The sequence below is a fragment of the Buteo buteo genome, chromosome 21 (assembly GCF_964188355.1).
Source record: "Buteo buteo chromosome 21, bButBut1.hap1.1, whole genome shotgun sequence".
In the NCBI taxonomy this organism is placed as follows: Eukaryota; Metazoa; Chordata; class Aves; order Accipitriformes; family Accipitridae; genus Buteo; species Buteo buteo.
In genome coordinates, this window is record NC_134191.1 from 885,042 (window position 1) to 900,210 (window position 15,169).

General features: G+C 46.5%; 1 protein-coding gene across 6 annotated transcripts in view; it reads left to right on the plus strand.

The window, feature by feature from the left end:
• The window catches only part of SRGAP3 (SLIT-ROBO Rho GTPase activating protein 3), a 173,692-nt gene that overhangs the window by 123,821 nt on the left and 34,702 nt on the right, over positions 1-15,169 (plus strand). For all 6 annotated transcript variants that reach the window (XR_012653877.1, XM_075053399.1, XM_075053398.1 and 3 more), the window contains 2 exons: positions 4,917-5,102; positions 6,612-6,740. Coding sequence is in view for 5 of the 6 variants with exons in the window: in XM_075053399.1 (XP_074909500.1) it covers positions 4,917-5,102; positions 6,612-6,740 (315 nt within the window). In the remaining variant the exon portion in view is untranslated. The remainder of the gene's footprint in view (positions 1-4,916; positions 5,103-6,611; positions 6,741-15,169) is intronic.

Consider the following 15,169-nt stretch of genomic DNA (forward strand, 5'->3'; position numbering starts at 1 on the left):
AATATATTTCCTTTCTTTGGTTGTATCTGTTACTGGTACATAAATAACACTGCAGTAGGTTTATTCCTAAACAATCATATTATTCCATCTTTTTGAAAAATAGAACTAAACAACAGAGCATGAATGATATTATTTGAAATTTTGCCATAAATCTTCTCTTAGCAGGTTTGTTTCTGCATTGTTTTTTGAAGGATTCAGTTTTTGTGAGACCTGCAGTGTGGGTGGACAGCCAGGTTGGATTAAAAAGCCTGTGTGAGATTTGGGAGTGTGTTGTTGATGGCTGAATGTCACAAGCTGTGTTAGTGGTGGTGACTAATTAAGATTAATTACAACAGCAGCATGACAGATGCAAAACAAGGAGAGACTAACAAGGGCTGGGCTGACCTTAATACCTGTGGACCAGTGTAGTCAGAACGCAAACACGGGGCAGGAGCATCACTCTGAGGGACGTGGTTAGGTCGGTTTGAGGATCGGAAGCGTGCTGAGGTCTGAAGTGTGTGTGGTTGGCCAAGGAAGAGCATAGAGAATAATTTTGTTCCCGCTGAGTCTGTGGCAAAACTCGTCTTCGCTGGAGCTGAGATTTTCCTCCGTTCACTGCTTTGCTCCCACATGCTGAGCAGAAAGTGTTTGAATGGTGAAACAGACTGGAACGGCCGGAAGAGCTTTGTGTTTTCTTTGAACTGACCTTGCTGCTAAGATAACAAGCCGACTGTGTCATCTGGCTGGGAAGGAGCAGGGAAGAGACACACTTATTTCAGAAACGATGATGAAACATGAAGAAAAAGCAGGCCCTGTTGGGCAAACAAGATCATCTTCAATCTGTTCAGTGCAAACCAGCTCCCCTCCAGTCAGTAGTTTTCTGTCCTTGAGACATCAGGTAAAACAGACTTAATTGCATACTTGGCTTGCAGGTTGGTCCAGTGTGCTGGTGGTGTTTTGGGACACCTTCAGGACTCACCTGGAGTTCACGTGTTCGTTGCAACATGTGGGGCACCCAGGCGCACCACATTCAGTAACTGTGGCTGCTGACAAAATCAGATACAGAATAAGGACCCCTGTCTCAAAGGACACTGAGCTGCTTCTTGTAAAATGTCATTTGGCTGCTGTCAATGCAAGGAAGTCGTTTATCTTGCCTATGGCCAAGGCTTGTATCCATAGTACATCTGGCTATGCTGCATTTTAAGCCTTTCAGAGGGGAATTCTGTGCACTGTGTGGAAACTATATAATTTTTTACAGGCTTCTCAGGCATTGACTGTCTCAAACTTAAGCCAAAATAACTAAATTGATTTTAGTTCAGCCTTGTTGCTGTTCTGATGCAAGTCACCCCGTGGACTTTCTCTGTGGAAAGAACTAAACCCAAAACCCATGCTGATTTTAATTAAAATGGAAGTAGATGACTTTCATTCTGAAGTAGGAATTGCTTGTGAACAGTTTTGCACAGAAATAATTTAGCTGTGAATTAAAGCCAGCTTCATTCTTTTGATTCCTGGTTACAGACTCCAGCAGACAGATACCAAGTTGGAGTCTGTAAAAGTTGGAGGTTCTTTATTCCATTGTTCACAGGTCACTTTCTGTATTGTATATATTCCTATCTGAAGAAGTCAGCCAAAATGTTAGGGTAAGAGAAACAGTAACCCCAGAGCACTGTTCTGGTAGTGTTTTCTGTAAGCTCTGGCAATGATGTATGATTTAGTGTATGGCACTAACAATGGGCTATTTGATGTATGGGCTTTGTTTGCCATAATGCAGGGACATGGTTATAGCTGAAGGCAGTGCGTTGAAGTCCATAGAAGTGCTGTGATGTGAACTGTTGCAATTCTTTGTTACAAGGTATTATGGAAGAGGATTAATAACTGTGAAACAAATAATTTTTACAGATACACTACCTGGGTTAAAAATAATAGTAATAGTCATCATTCCCTGTGTAGCAGGACACAAATTGGCTGGGGGAAATTCTTCCTTTCCATCAGGAGTGCTGTGATGGGGGAGGCCATGACTCTGGGTGTTTTTTGCAAGTGTCTTGCTGTAGAAATCTTTGACCGTATCGCATGGTAGAAACGCATTGAAACATTGCTCTGTACCACGCTGTAGAAATGCTCTGAAAAGTGCATGTTTGCTTTTATGCTTTCTTAGAAGACCAAGGAGATGGAGGTCAGCATCCATCAGCCTGATGGATTGGTCCCTTTCTTAGACCTTATGCTATGGGTGTCCCTTAGGTTGTGCCATAGGCTCCATCCAAAGAGGAGGGGGCTGGGTTCTTTGGCAGGCTTTCACCTATGGCTATGCTCATCTCTGCTTCACCCTGTGCGCTGGGCTTGTATTTTGGTCTCCTTGACTTCAGGAGTGCCTAAGCCTGTGCTTAACACGGGTCACCCAGTTTCTGATCTGGCTCTTCTGCTGGGTCAGCACCTTAATGATGAGCTGTTTAGAAATATAAAGTGCTTCTAGCTGAAGATAGCAAACAGTGCCATTTATGGCTGGTATTTTGGCAATGGCCTTTATCCAGAACACGTTATTAATATTGGAAAACACAACTTGTGTTGTTAAATAACTAATGAACATTGGAACATATTTTTCTCCCTCCACTGCAGCTAATTAACTTATTTGCAGAAAAGATCCTAGGGACGCAGCTGTGGCAGTTCTTCTTTATAACACAATAGTGTAAGACAGGGACAGTGTGACTCAATTGCAAGTGCCGAGAACGCACAAGGGAATTGCGGATCAAGGGGCTGATTGCTGCAGTGCAGGTAGTCCCCATTCAAAATTAAGGCAGATCTTAAACCAAACAGAAATAGCCCCCGAATTTCCAAGCATGAGCTGTTCAGCATGGCAGCTGATGAGGAACACAGTCGGCATAGTGAGCTGTTTAAGGCATCTGTTTCGGCAACGTGGATGCTGAAGTCTGGGGAGAATATTTTAACGTGATCATGTTAGGTCCTTTGTACTTTGTTAAAGAGACTTTCAGAGGAGTTTTAAACTTGGTTCCTGTGTTACCTTTTCATGTTCAGGGATAAATTATGGAGGAGCAAAAAGGGCCTTTGTTAGGGAAAGTTTCTCTGGTCATTAGCAAATAAGTCAGTAAAAGCCTGTGCAAAGGTAGCTGGCCACAGCAGGGCTTGGACCCCCCTTGCGGTGCTCTGCACGGTTGGGTCCTGCTTGGCGCGCTGGCTGCCGGCGTTCCCCTCGCAGCCGCAGGAGCCGTTGGAGTCAGTGGGCTATGGCAGCGTGTCCCCAGGCTTGTGGCGGAGCGGCGTAGCCTTGGGTGAACGGAGACAACTGATGGATTGTGCTGAACTTTTTCTGGTTAGGTAACCTTCTCCGTAACCTTTAGATTTCACAAAAACCATGCAATGTGGACCACTGTTTAATCGTTGGGCTTTTCTGTTGCATTGCGGTAGGGCCTCTCTGGGTGCTGGGGAAACCTCTCTCGTTACTGCCTGACTGTGCTGAAGTGCAGGACTTTTCTTTTTCACTTGCCTCTGAGTTTTTAACAAAAAGATGGAGACTGTGAAGATGAGGAGGGCTTAGCGAACCTTCTAGTCTTTCTCTTCAGGAAAAACCCAGAAATTGTCAGTTTTTTGTGTGTCCTGTGACGTTCACTGCAGAAACTGCAGTTTGAAATGTGTGGTTCGAATCTGTGTTAGAATTTGCAGGATTTTGAAATAAAGCAGTTCGGAAACAAGACACAAGCCTTTGCTTACTATTCCTTGTAGTTGCCTAAAATTGCAACTCCCAGTGATGGCACATTTGTGCAGGCTTCAGTGTGGCATTTGGAGCTCATTTGCAGCTGACGTTTGTGCTTGGCAAGAGGGGAGATCATATGTTTCAGCCTAACCTTGTCCAAGTTAAACACTCCTGGTTCCTGCTGACAACCGCAGCTGAGGAAAACTCTGTATTTTCTTCATTAAGGCTTGTGCAAAGTTACTCTGCTTTTGTGGGTTCCTGCTCCTTTTCAACCTGTGGGCCTCGAGGCTAGCCTGTCCCAGTGCCGCCGCCGGTGGTGGCACTTTGCGTGAGACTGATCTTCAGCGAGAAGTCAGGCATCTCGAGCCTTGTCAAGGCAATGTGAAATAAAACATCCAAATCCTGAAGGGAGATGATAAAAGGGGACAATGTGACTAAAGGCATAAAGAGAGAAGAGCAGATGTGTTCCTCTTGCCAGCTCCACTAAAATGATCACCGTGTGCCCTTTGGGCTTTTGTATCTGAAAGGAAAGGCTGTGGTAGAAGTTTTGCCTGCAGGATTTTTCCTGGCAGCAGATCAGCATCGTCTGTCCAGAGTCACTGATAGTGATCTTGAATTTAAAGGACATGGTATTGCTGAAGTCCACTTGGGCACTAACTGTGCTTACTGGCAGCAGCAAGAGGAGATTTGAGTGGTGATAGGAGACAAACTCCATTTCTGCTTGGAAACTGCAGCTCCTCCACCTTCAAGATGGGATCTACTGTCAGGATGGTAGAACAGGGCTTACGTTGATGGGTTGGCTTAGCAAGTTCAAGTGTAGCAACAGAGGGGTTGGGTCAAAAGTGACTTCAGGTTGACTTTGGCCTCCTCACAGTCTCTTGTCATGGAGACCCTTAGCCCAGCTGCAATGCACTGGAAGTTATTTCTCATTTCCCAGCAGGAAGATACACGGTGCCCTTTGAATGCAGGTGTGCACTGGAGGCACTTCTCAGCCTGTCCCTGCAGCGGGGACTGAGCAGGGACAACGGTTCTTACACCAGCTCTGTGCCATTTCGAAGTAAGGCTAACAATGGGGTTAATTTTATGGGCTTTTCCTTCCCACCTCATTGTTCCTTAATGCCATAGTGGCTTCACTGCCACTGCTCCACGCTGCCCACGGCTGTCATCTTCTCATGCGCTGATGCTTTGTGTGGCCGTGGGGCAGGCAACTCACAAACTTGTATTTCCTCAGGTGATGAAGACCTACCACATGTACCATGCAGAAAGCATCAGCGCTGAGAGCAAGCTGAAGGAGGCGGAGAAGCAGGAGGAAAAGCAGTTCAACAAGTCGGGGGACATCAGTGTGAACCTGCTGCGGCACGAGGACAGGCCTCAGCGGCGGAGCTCCGTCAAGAAGATTGAGAAGATGAAGGAGAAGGTGGGTGAGAGGGAAGGGAAGGGGAGCCGGGCTGGGGTCGGGGCTCCCCAAGGGCAGGAGGGTTTGGCTCCAGCCCCGTCCGTTTCTGCGCAGCCGTTCCTGTATCCCTGGGAAGGGGTTAGGGAGGATGCTGACTGCTGTGTGTGTGTGTGTGTGTGTTTTGCTGAAGGGCAGTCTGAGGAGGATATAACAAGTCTCTTTACTGCTTCCTGGCCGTGGAGAGGTGCCAAAACCAGCTGCTAGCAAGGATTTAACCCGACGTCGGGCTGGCACTGCTCAGTACGGAATGGGGACAGGGGACGTCGGGCAGTGCAGCCTTGGAGGGGGCGGTGGACCCGCACGGGAGCCACATGGCCACCCGTGACATCTGCCAGGCTGGCTCTCTGGAGGGAGGGCCGAGAAGGGCGGCCGGAGGGGCCTCGGAGGCCGACGAGAGCACACGGCAGAGACGGGTGGTGGGAGATGCTGGTACGCCAGCTGCTTGGGCTGGGGCCTGTGGGTCTCACCGGGGGCTTGACTGTGCCCCAGGTGGGACCCGAGAGGCTGCACTGAATGCCGAGGAGGGCAGCGCACCTGTGTGTCTGGCTTGGCACAGCGATTCTTTCTGATCCAGATGTGGGACCCTGCTATGGGGGGCTGTGGTTTGTTCATGACATATTTTTTTAAAAAAAGCGCTTTTAACAGTGAACAATAGTTGTCTCAGGGTTCCTTCAGTCAGAGACTCGTGGCAGGCAAAAAAAGGGCTGGATATATAAAATAACAGTGTTTCTTCCTCCACAGACTGTCTGGGAGTTAAAATGCAGCATTTAGTTGGCTTTGCTAGTCAAAACACTTAACTCCATTGTGGCTTCAGCAAATCCCCCCAGATCTCAGGATCTCCAAAACTTTTTCTGTTAATTTTGGAGAAAAAGCAATAGCTTCCCCAGCTGGGATGCATTTGCTTGCATGTTGACCCAGCACGGGGACATTGTCTAGCAGCATGCTTCTTTGAAGGGTTAATCTTCTGTGCTAAACCTTTAGACTAGTGATCTGCCTGAGCAAATGCCCCAGATCTGAGCACATCTGCTTTCCTACAGAGTTTTGAATTCTGGGTCCTGTTCTAAATTTTGTAGCTTGGGCCTCTGGGCCAGATTCCGCTTTGATACAGCTGCATAAGTCTGGAGCAAGTCCAAATGTATGTCAGCGTTTCTGGGAGGAAAATTTGGCCCTCTAATTTTGATTGATGCCAAAACCTCCACGAATGCACAGATAAAGGAAGAGCAGCTGTGCTCGGGATGCACTGGGTACATCTGAGCAGAATGCGCTCATTGTGCATTGGCTGATGGTATGAGGGATGTTCAGATGTGATCTCCTCCATCCTGGAAAGGGTGCCTGCTTTCATACCTGATACCAAATTTTATTAATTAACATGTCACACCCAGGCTGCAGGGTGCTGTGGGCCCCTGCAGCAAGAGAAGCTGTGAAAGTAGCATCCTATTTGTGCTCTGACACTCTATTTTGCTTTTTCAGAGACAAGCCAAATATTCTGAAAACAAGCTGAAGTGTACTAAAGCCAGGAATGACTACCTGCTGAACCTGGCAGCCACCAACGCAGCTGTCAGTAAATACTACATCCACGACGTCTCTGACCTCATTGATGTAAGTGCTTCCTCCCCCTGCGTGCATCCTGCCCGTTTTCTACTGATAAGCACACAGCTAAATCTTAAGCATGGTTTGGTCCTTAAATGCACTCTCATGTGGTGGTAATGAAGGGGTATTTGTCGGGGCTTTAAAATACACTTAACTGGGGCCTGAAAATGTGCTGTAAATGTTGGATATTTTTTTTTTTACCTCCCTGTGGTATTTTTTGAACTCCCAGCTGCACACACTCATTTAACTTTCCCACCAGTTGATGAAGGCATATATGAGCAGAGCTAGAGCTGCCATTATACAGGAGTCATAGAATCATAGAATGGTTTGAGGTGGAAGGGACCTTTAAAGATCGTCTTGTCCAACCCCCCTGCCGTGCGCAGGGACATCTTTCACTGGATCAGGTTGCTCGAAGCCCCGTCCAACCTGGCCTTGAACACTTCCAGGGATGGGGCATCCACAACTTCTCTGGGCAACGCTCAAGAGTCAGCCTCCTCTGAACTTTATGGTGGCCACATGATCATACAACAAAGTAATTGATTCATATTTATGCTATGTATAAACTGCTTTCGTCACTGTCTGGAAGAAAACATGGAGTTTTTCATTATAACCGCAGGGTATGAGCCAGCCTGAACCAAACGCCGCCTTGAGCACCTAAGCAGGGGAGTCTGGATTGAACTGCATGGTTCAGGCATGTCTAATATACAGTTACAAACTAGAAACTGCTTTCCTGTTTTCTGCACCTTCATGCTGTATCATGAGCGTGCTAAGGTCTTGTTATCGCTGTACATTGGCTCTGCCTTCAGAACTGCACAGATGTGCTTTCCTCCACATTAAAGTGACAGCTTCATCTGCTGTGGCTCCCACACAGCAGGATGTCCTGCTGCTGGAGTTCTCAAACTCCAGAGCCTTTGTAGGAGAATTTGCCTTGGGGCAAGCCAGGTGAGGCTGAGATTTCCTCCTGGCCCATCGATTAGTCTGCATTTGAAACAGATAAACTCTTAGGAAGATCAGATACATCCTTGTTTTTGTTGCTGAAACAGAAGGTTTTTTTCTTTCTACTACATGCATCTGCAAGTTCTATCAGTATGAGCAGGCACTTAGCTCTCCTCAGCCTTGGTGGCAGTTAAGCACGCGTGCTTTCCTCACTAGGGAAGGCACTTGCTGAGTTGTATCCGAAGTGCTCCTTGCACGAAATAGCCTCAGGGCAGGAACTGCTGGAAGCAGGTTTCATAGTAATGGTAGGAATTGAACAGGTGTGTATCAGCAACTCCTACTAACTGCTTTTAAATTATTTGAGAGAAGGGATTTCCATTTCTTCCTTTAATAGGCATCTTCATAGTGGTGTAGATTGCATGATGCAGAGTTTCTTCCTGCTAGAGTTGCTTCAGTGAGCACATAAGTGATCTGTAAGCACTGAGTTAGTCTTCTGGCTTCATCGTTACCTAAATGTATAATTTTAAAATGCGTTGATGTGTTTATCTCCTTTTACTAACCCACTAACATATATTTATTCTTCTAAGCATTGATTAAAGTAAGTCTGATGCAAAACCCCTGATGATTTCAAGATTTTGAGATATGATAAAATATTCTTAGCGTGTCGCTTTTCTCTTCATTATTTAAGATGTATTTAGCCATATTAAAAAACTAATAACTTGATCATGGAGACATTGGAATGGCAAGGTATGATAACACCTTGATTTATCTGTGGAGTTTCTGCTTTTGTTGTGTATATTCTCTCTCTCTCTCTCTCTCTCTCTCTCATTTATTTATTTTTTTTAAGCAAGAATGACTTATATTCATAGAGTTTTGAGGAGTTTGATTTCCTGGAGAGTTGCCAAGTTCCATTTTAGTTCTGGCTATTTATATTATTTCTCCCAACTTTATTTCCATGCTGACACTTCCACTGGAGTCAGCAGATGGCTTTTCTTCCGCACTCCAGGAATCCCTTCAGGGGACTTCAACTAAAGCATCTTCAACATTGTGCAGCTAAATTCCCCTAATTATGTATTCTCTTCACCGAAGAAAACAAAATATTGAATATGTGAGCTGCACATGGCTGTCCTAATTTTAAATCCCCAAAGGAAGAGCAGTTTATTTGAACAGACTTTTGTACAAATTCGATGTATTTTGCAAGAGCATGGCAAGAAGGGTTTCAGCACGCTCCAGAAGAAGGGGATCGCATTCACTGTATCCCACTAGTACTGAAAGTGGTTGAAGGAAAAGACAGCCGTCGGAGCCAGCAGCATTAGGCTTTCTATAGGTGTGTAATCCATGTAAAGAAAAATGAAGACAACAGATATTTTTAGATGTAGTTTTAAAGTTACTGTTTTAATCTTAGTACATTTAACAAGGATAAGATGACAGTGCCTTTCACTCTCAGGAGCGACAGTGCTGTTTGCAAACGCGGGGTCTGTACCATGGGAGGATGTGGGTCCCCCACCCCTTGGCACAGCCCTGTTGTTTCACGGGATGCAGCAGACGAGCTCTGAGCAGAGAAGGTGAATTTTGCCTTTGATCAAGAGCCAGCGAGCCCTTGGCTGCAGCAGCGTGAGCAGAGCGGGGCGATGCAGGACCCTGGGTGTCTGTGTGGGGGGAGCTGTGTCCGACAGAAGGAGCGGGTCTGCAGAAAGAGAGTGAGTGCCGAGAGGCTTTGTGGTAGGAACAGAGTTTTGGTTTTGCTCAAAACCTGGCTGGACGTGCTTTAATGGGATCCTAGGAGTGTCCATGTATTGCAGTTATGCAAATTCTCCTGGCTTCTCCACGCCGCGTCACCAAGGGGGGTGATTAACAATATAGCGGGCTGTCTTTCTGGGACATAGGAGGGGTGATGGGGGGCTCCCGCACACCCTTCATATCAAGCACAAATTGTCATGTGCAGTTTTTTGATTTGCACGCAAATCTGAACCGTCAGGACACTGGAGCAGCTAATTTAGCAGCATTTCCCCCAAATCCCAGATGGCTCAGTGTCATCTATTAGGTACAGCCTTGACATTTCTTGTGCCCTCAGCGTCACCACAGAGTAGTGACTTTTATAACAAAGCCGTTCCGCTAATCTCCCGCTCTGGTGAGAAAGAGGGTCCCAGCTGCTCTGGGAGAAGGCGGAGAGTCCTCCCAGGGCTGTGGTTTTAATGAGAAATGTAAAACTTGATCAGAGGAGCTGTGAAGTGGCACAGAGCGCATCTCTCCCTCCCTCCATCTCCAGTGGCCTTTTTGTTTTGTCCTTTAGGAAAGAAGTGAAGAATATAGAGACAGATCAAATTAGACTTGGACTTAAAGTACACTGTTGTGCCTCTTCCCTCAAAAGAGGCATGTGTTTGTATTAAAACGCCTGGGTTCATCTCTCATTTCTGTCATTAACTATGTGACCAAGTTAATCTCTTTGGCCACGTATGTGAAGTGGAGATAAAGCTGCTTATCCATCCCTCTGGAGTTCAGTGCGAAATGGCTCAAAAATATTTTGAAGTGGTCACATGAAAGATACTGCTAGATTTAGCAGAGTAAAATGTAGTGGTTGGTGTCAATATGTACTGATCCACCAAAACTTGTTCAGCCTCCTGTAAATCCTTTTGAAACAGCAGCTTGTTTCTCTATGGGTTGGTGTGTTTGCCATATCTGAAACAAACAAGCAAGTAGAGGAGGGGAATTATGAGGAATTTAATATTACACGTTACTGCCAAATTGTTTGGTCCCTAGAAAACTTTGCTGATGACATTGTCATTTCTCACATGGCCAAGTGATACTTAGTCAAGTTAGGAAACAGAAACAGCAGTCAAAATTTTTATGCCAAAAATCTTCGGTTGGCTTTACTTACCCTGCAGTAAAGCTCTAGGTTTTGCAGCAATGCCAAGAGAGTAGAGGCCAGAAAATAAAATATATTTATAAATGCATAATATATCTTTAAAGAAAGAGTAAAGAAAATATGAGGAAAAAAGGCAACAGAGCAGAGCAGATAAGGAGAACTGTTTGTTTCCACCTAGCGCTGGGTACTGTGGAGGACTAGGAGTTAGGCTGCTGTTACCTAGTAAGTAAAGTGATTGATGGCAGGCTAGCTGGGATGCTCAGGTTTTACTCCAGGATTTGTCACTTGCTTGGGTGAGGCATGTGGCCCCATGCCATGCCGACAGCCTTGGCAGTGGGACTGGCTGAGCTGGGCTGTTGGACACCGTGGCTGTATTTCATGTGCAGGGTTCAGCCTCCCAAATAAGAGGGAGACTGAAAGGTGCTGAAGCCACAGACCACTTTATTAGGATCTATTTTTAGGCATCTCCTGCAGCTCATGTTGTCGTCGTCTCCATCAGTGGCTAATTGCCTGGGCACGTCTGTGCCTGCAGAGCCAGCGCCGGCTGCAGCTTGGCTTTGTGCAGCGCTTTCCCTCTGTGATTGCACGGGGACGTTGCCCTGGCCTGAGTAGCTGTGCCTGATGCCACTGGCTTTAATGAAGAGATACTGATTTATACAAGCAGAGGGTCTCTTTTGGGTGTTTGCTCTGTTTGAAGCAATTTTTCTAGCATAAAGAGCCTTTCAGTTCCACTAAGGCACAGAGGTTCCTCCCACGCTGTCCTTTGAGTGGGCTTTCTGCCATGTAGCAGGCCACTGCCAGCCCTAAGAGCCAGGTATGTTTTATCATGGAAACTCCATGCAAAGCATCGCTGTCACCGCACCATCATGTGGAGCAGTATCTGTAACTCAAAACTCCCACTCTCCCAGGGAGGAGTGCCTGTACTGCAGGCAGCTTACCATGCTGTGCGTCTGCAGCTGGGAGATCTGGCTTCAGGGTATTTCAAATAAAGTCAACAGTGCAGCAATAAAAAGAATAAACAGCTTCCATCAGGAGGAATTAGGCTGCCTCAAGAGGCTCAGTGCTCTTTACTGCACAGCTGCTGTGTCCCTGTTACCCGGTTTCCTGCAGAGGCGACAGTTTGGGAATGGCAGCGGCAGCCTGCAGCACCCAAGCTAGTCAGCATTCCCTGCTGCCGGGGGGGGAGCCCTGGGAAATAGAAAATACATGTTTTTAGGAGGTGCCGTCACTCACTTTGCAGACAGCTGTGAGATGAGGAACTAGAGGTGTCACACAGCTACCTGAGCGCAAGTGCTTTGCGTTGGGATGCTGCAGTGGATGCCGGTGACCGTCCGTGACATATGGTGGCACTCCTGTACATGCGCAGGGGACGCAAGGCTGGCTGGGGTGCCCGAGTTCCTGTGGTGCCCTGAGTTGGTGAAGAGCAAAAACTTCATCTGCCGTGGTTGCGGAGTTAACCCTCGAGCTTTAATGGGGGGTGCAACAAAACATGCCTGAGCTTGCAGAGAGCCCCGGGCTGTAGTCCTGGCGTGTGAATTGCCTGGGCACAGCAGAGGTTGCCAGTGGAAACGGGTGATAAAACCAGGAATGTCCATATGCCATTAAAAGCTTCGTGCATTTTAAGAGACTAAACGGAGGAAAAGGTTTAGATTTGTATGATCTTTATCAACACAGAGCTTCTGTGGATGAAGAGAGGAGGGGAAAGAGGTGCATTTGCTTGATTTCCTTTCAGAAATTTGACATAATTTTTTCATATACCATTACCCTGGTTTAGTAAACTTATATTACTCTTCTTCTATATGCAGGTTATTAATAATAACTACCTGTTTGTACACAGGAACTACAAATCATCATACACTAATAACTAAGCTGTTCTTAGACTACTATATTAAACTGAAAGAATCCAACCAATACACGTTTCTTAAATTTTGCCAGTCGTGGCTTTAATAATATGGCAAAACTACTTTTTTTGCCAAAATTTGCACATAGTAAACAATTTATTCCTCACATGGATATCACAGACATTGGAATTGGCTTGCTAAATTAATTAAGCATGTGCTGGTTGCTTTATGATTTGGAAGTGTCATGCAGCCTGTAGATTTTACTGCCTGAAGACTATGATCAGTCTTTGTCTGATAGAGCTTGTTAGCTTGGTACAAAAAAGCAACAGTACTTTCCTTTAGGGAAAAGAGTTTCTTCTTGACGCTGTGGGCTGCTTTTCCCAGTAGCTTGAAAGAATAGCCTCAAGGTCTTAATGTCCTTTAAAAGATTAACTTACCAATGCATTCATCTTAAAAAGGAAACAAAACCAAAACATCACCACCACTCCCCAAACAAACAAAATCCCTGGCCCCCAAAAACCCAAACCAGCAAACAACAAAAAAAACCCTAAGAAAATACACATAAGAGAGAGACAGGCTATAGAGAGACTAAGGAGCAAAATAAAATGTAGGTTAAAAATCCTCCAGAAAGAAACCTACTCCGGGGACCATAGAGTTAATTAACTATAGCTAAATCTGAAAAGGACTGCATAGTATTTGGCTCTGTAATACTTATAGTTAAGGAACCTTTGATTAGAAATAATCAAATCTCATGCTTCAGGGTGTGAGCTGATTACTGCAAGGGTCAGGGAGGATCTTGTCCTTCCCCTGCCATCTCCACACATCGTTCCCTGTTCGGCTAAAAATAAATCAGTTGTTCAGGAGTTTTTATGTCTTGGTTGCTGCCTCAGGCAAATCACTGGACTTGATGGACCAAGACTGTTCCTTTGGAAGAGATTTATGGTAACTGTTGAGCAGTGCAAGCCAGTCTGTGGTGTGCATGGGGGACCCTTCACTCCATTCAGGAAACACTTTAAAAACATGTACTTGTAAATGGGTGTAGGAGAAAGCCAGCCTGGTAGCATACATCACATCCACCTGGTGTTACAGCATGGGCTTCCCAATGCCTGGCTCAGACCACAAAAACCTGATAGTCCCCTGTTTAACGTGTTACGACAGCTTACGTGCTCTGTTGTAACGATAGGCACGGCTTTGCTGTGAGTCAGAAATACGGGAGCTCACGGAAGGAATCCAGAGTGGCTTGGTCCTGCGGTGTCGGACGTGCGGGTGGCACCCTCGCCCTGTGCGGCTGTTCCCTCGCGGTGCCGACGTCTGGAGCGTGAGCTGCAGCTGAGCCTCCCCGGTGTTGTGGGTGTCCCCGGGGGTGATGCCAGCATTGGCATTTTGTGGGCAGAGGAAGGATTTTGTCGGGCAGTGCTGGGCTGCAGCACACCTCGGCGTGGCGAGGGGTCCTGCGTTCTGGCTGGTTTAAGGCTCCCTCAGCACCCTCTCCATTTGGCAGAGGAGCTGGTTTGGATATGCCTCAAATTGCTAAAGCTTAAAAGATGGGGTCAGTCTGGGGGATTTTGCCTTTGTATTTAAAATAGCACACTTTCTAGGGCTGTGCCCACTTTCCAGTGCTGAAAAGTTCAGTGACCCTCAAACCCCCCCGGCATGATGCCGTGAGTGCCTCCATCACTGCGCCTCCTCCTCGTCTCAAAAAGCTGCGCACCTCAGCATCCCCGATAGCCGGGTCCCGCCCAGCATCAAAGTTGCTGGGGAATATTAAGAGTAATAGTCATCAAAGGGAGACAGCCCTAGCCTTTATTTGCTTCTTCCCGTCTTTTCTGAGCAATTATTTGTGGCTGCTGATGCGTCTCGGCCCTTTCTGCCTTCTCCTGGTGTGGTTTAATTTCCTCTGCTGCCTGGATCCATCTTACAGCGCGCAGAGCCCGTTTGTTGTGGTGGAGTGTTGCTTTTTTACAAGCATTTATCATACCTTGGCTGGAATACCTTTTGTAACAGGGTTTGTTTCAATGCTGTTTTGGTTTTAGGGAAGTGCAGTGAATGCAGGCTGCAAAGGTGTGACTGTTTTGTTTTCTGCGTATTTAGTACTTAGCAAATAAACGCTCTCCATAAAAACAAATGAGAACAGAAGCAGTTTGTATTCTCTTTGAACATTCCTCCTAAGATCTGAAGATGCTTTCAGGTATGAGTTAGGCTCTCACGTAGTACCCAGCATTGTCACGGCCAAGCGCAAACGTTATCCTGGTAAAACATTATTTCACACTTTGTGACAGACACATCAAATATCTTTTAACTATTTAACCAGTGAGGAAATAAGACAGATGCTTCAGTAGTTTGGAAAGCATTTCATTCTCTCTGGAGCCCAGTGCTGTTGCAGCCTCAGCTATGTAAAAACCCTCAGCATTTCTGCAGAGCTTTGTCATTCGTATTAAACCCCATCAGGTTCCTCCGGACCCTCCAGTTGCCATCCTCACTGCCATCGCCCCTCTTGTGAAGACCGTGTCGAACTTGTGGGGCTTGGAGCAGCTGGCCTGGTGCATCGGGGGGAACGGCTGTCAACCTGCCCAAATACACGAGGAGGGCGAACGGAGCAGCAGAGCTGTGCAGGGACATCTGCCCGTCCTGCAGGGACAGGGCAGCTCTCTGCCTGCCACTGAGGAACGACTGCAAGTCACTGCTGGAGCACGCAGTGCTTTGGGCTCCCATATTTTCCACCCACTGGATGTTGCTTTGTTCTTAAAATGTTGCTTGTTTTCCTGTGCTGGTGCAGTTTGGTACCTTGGCTGTGA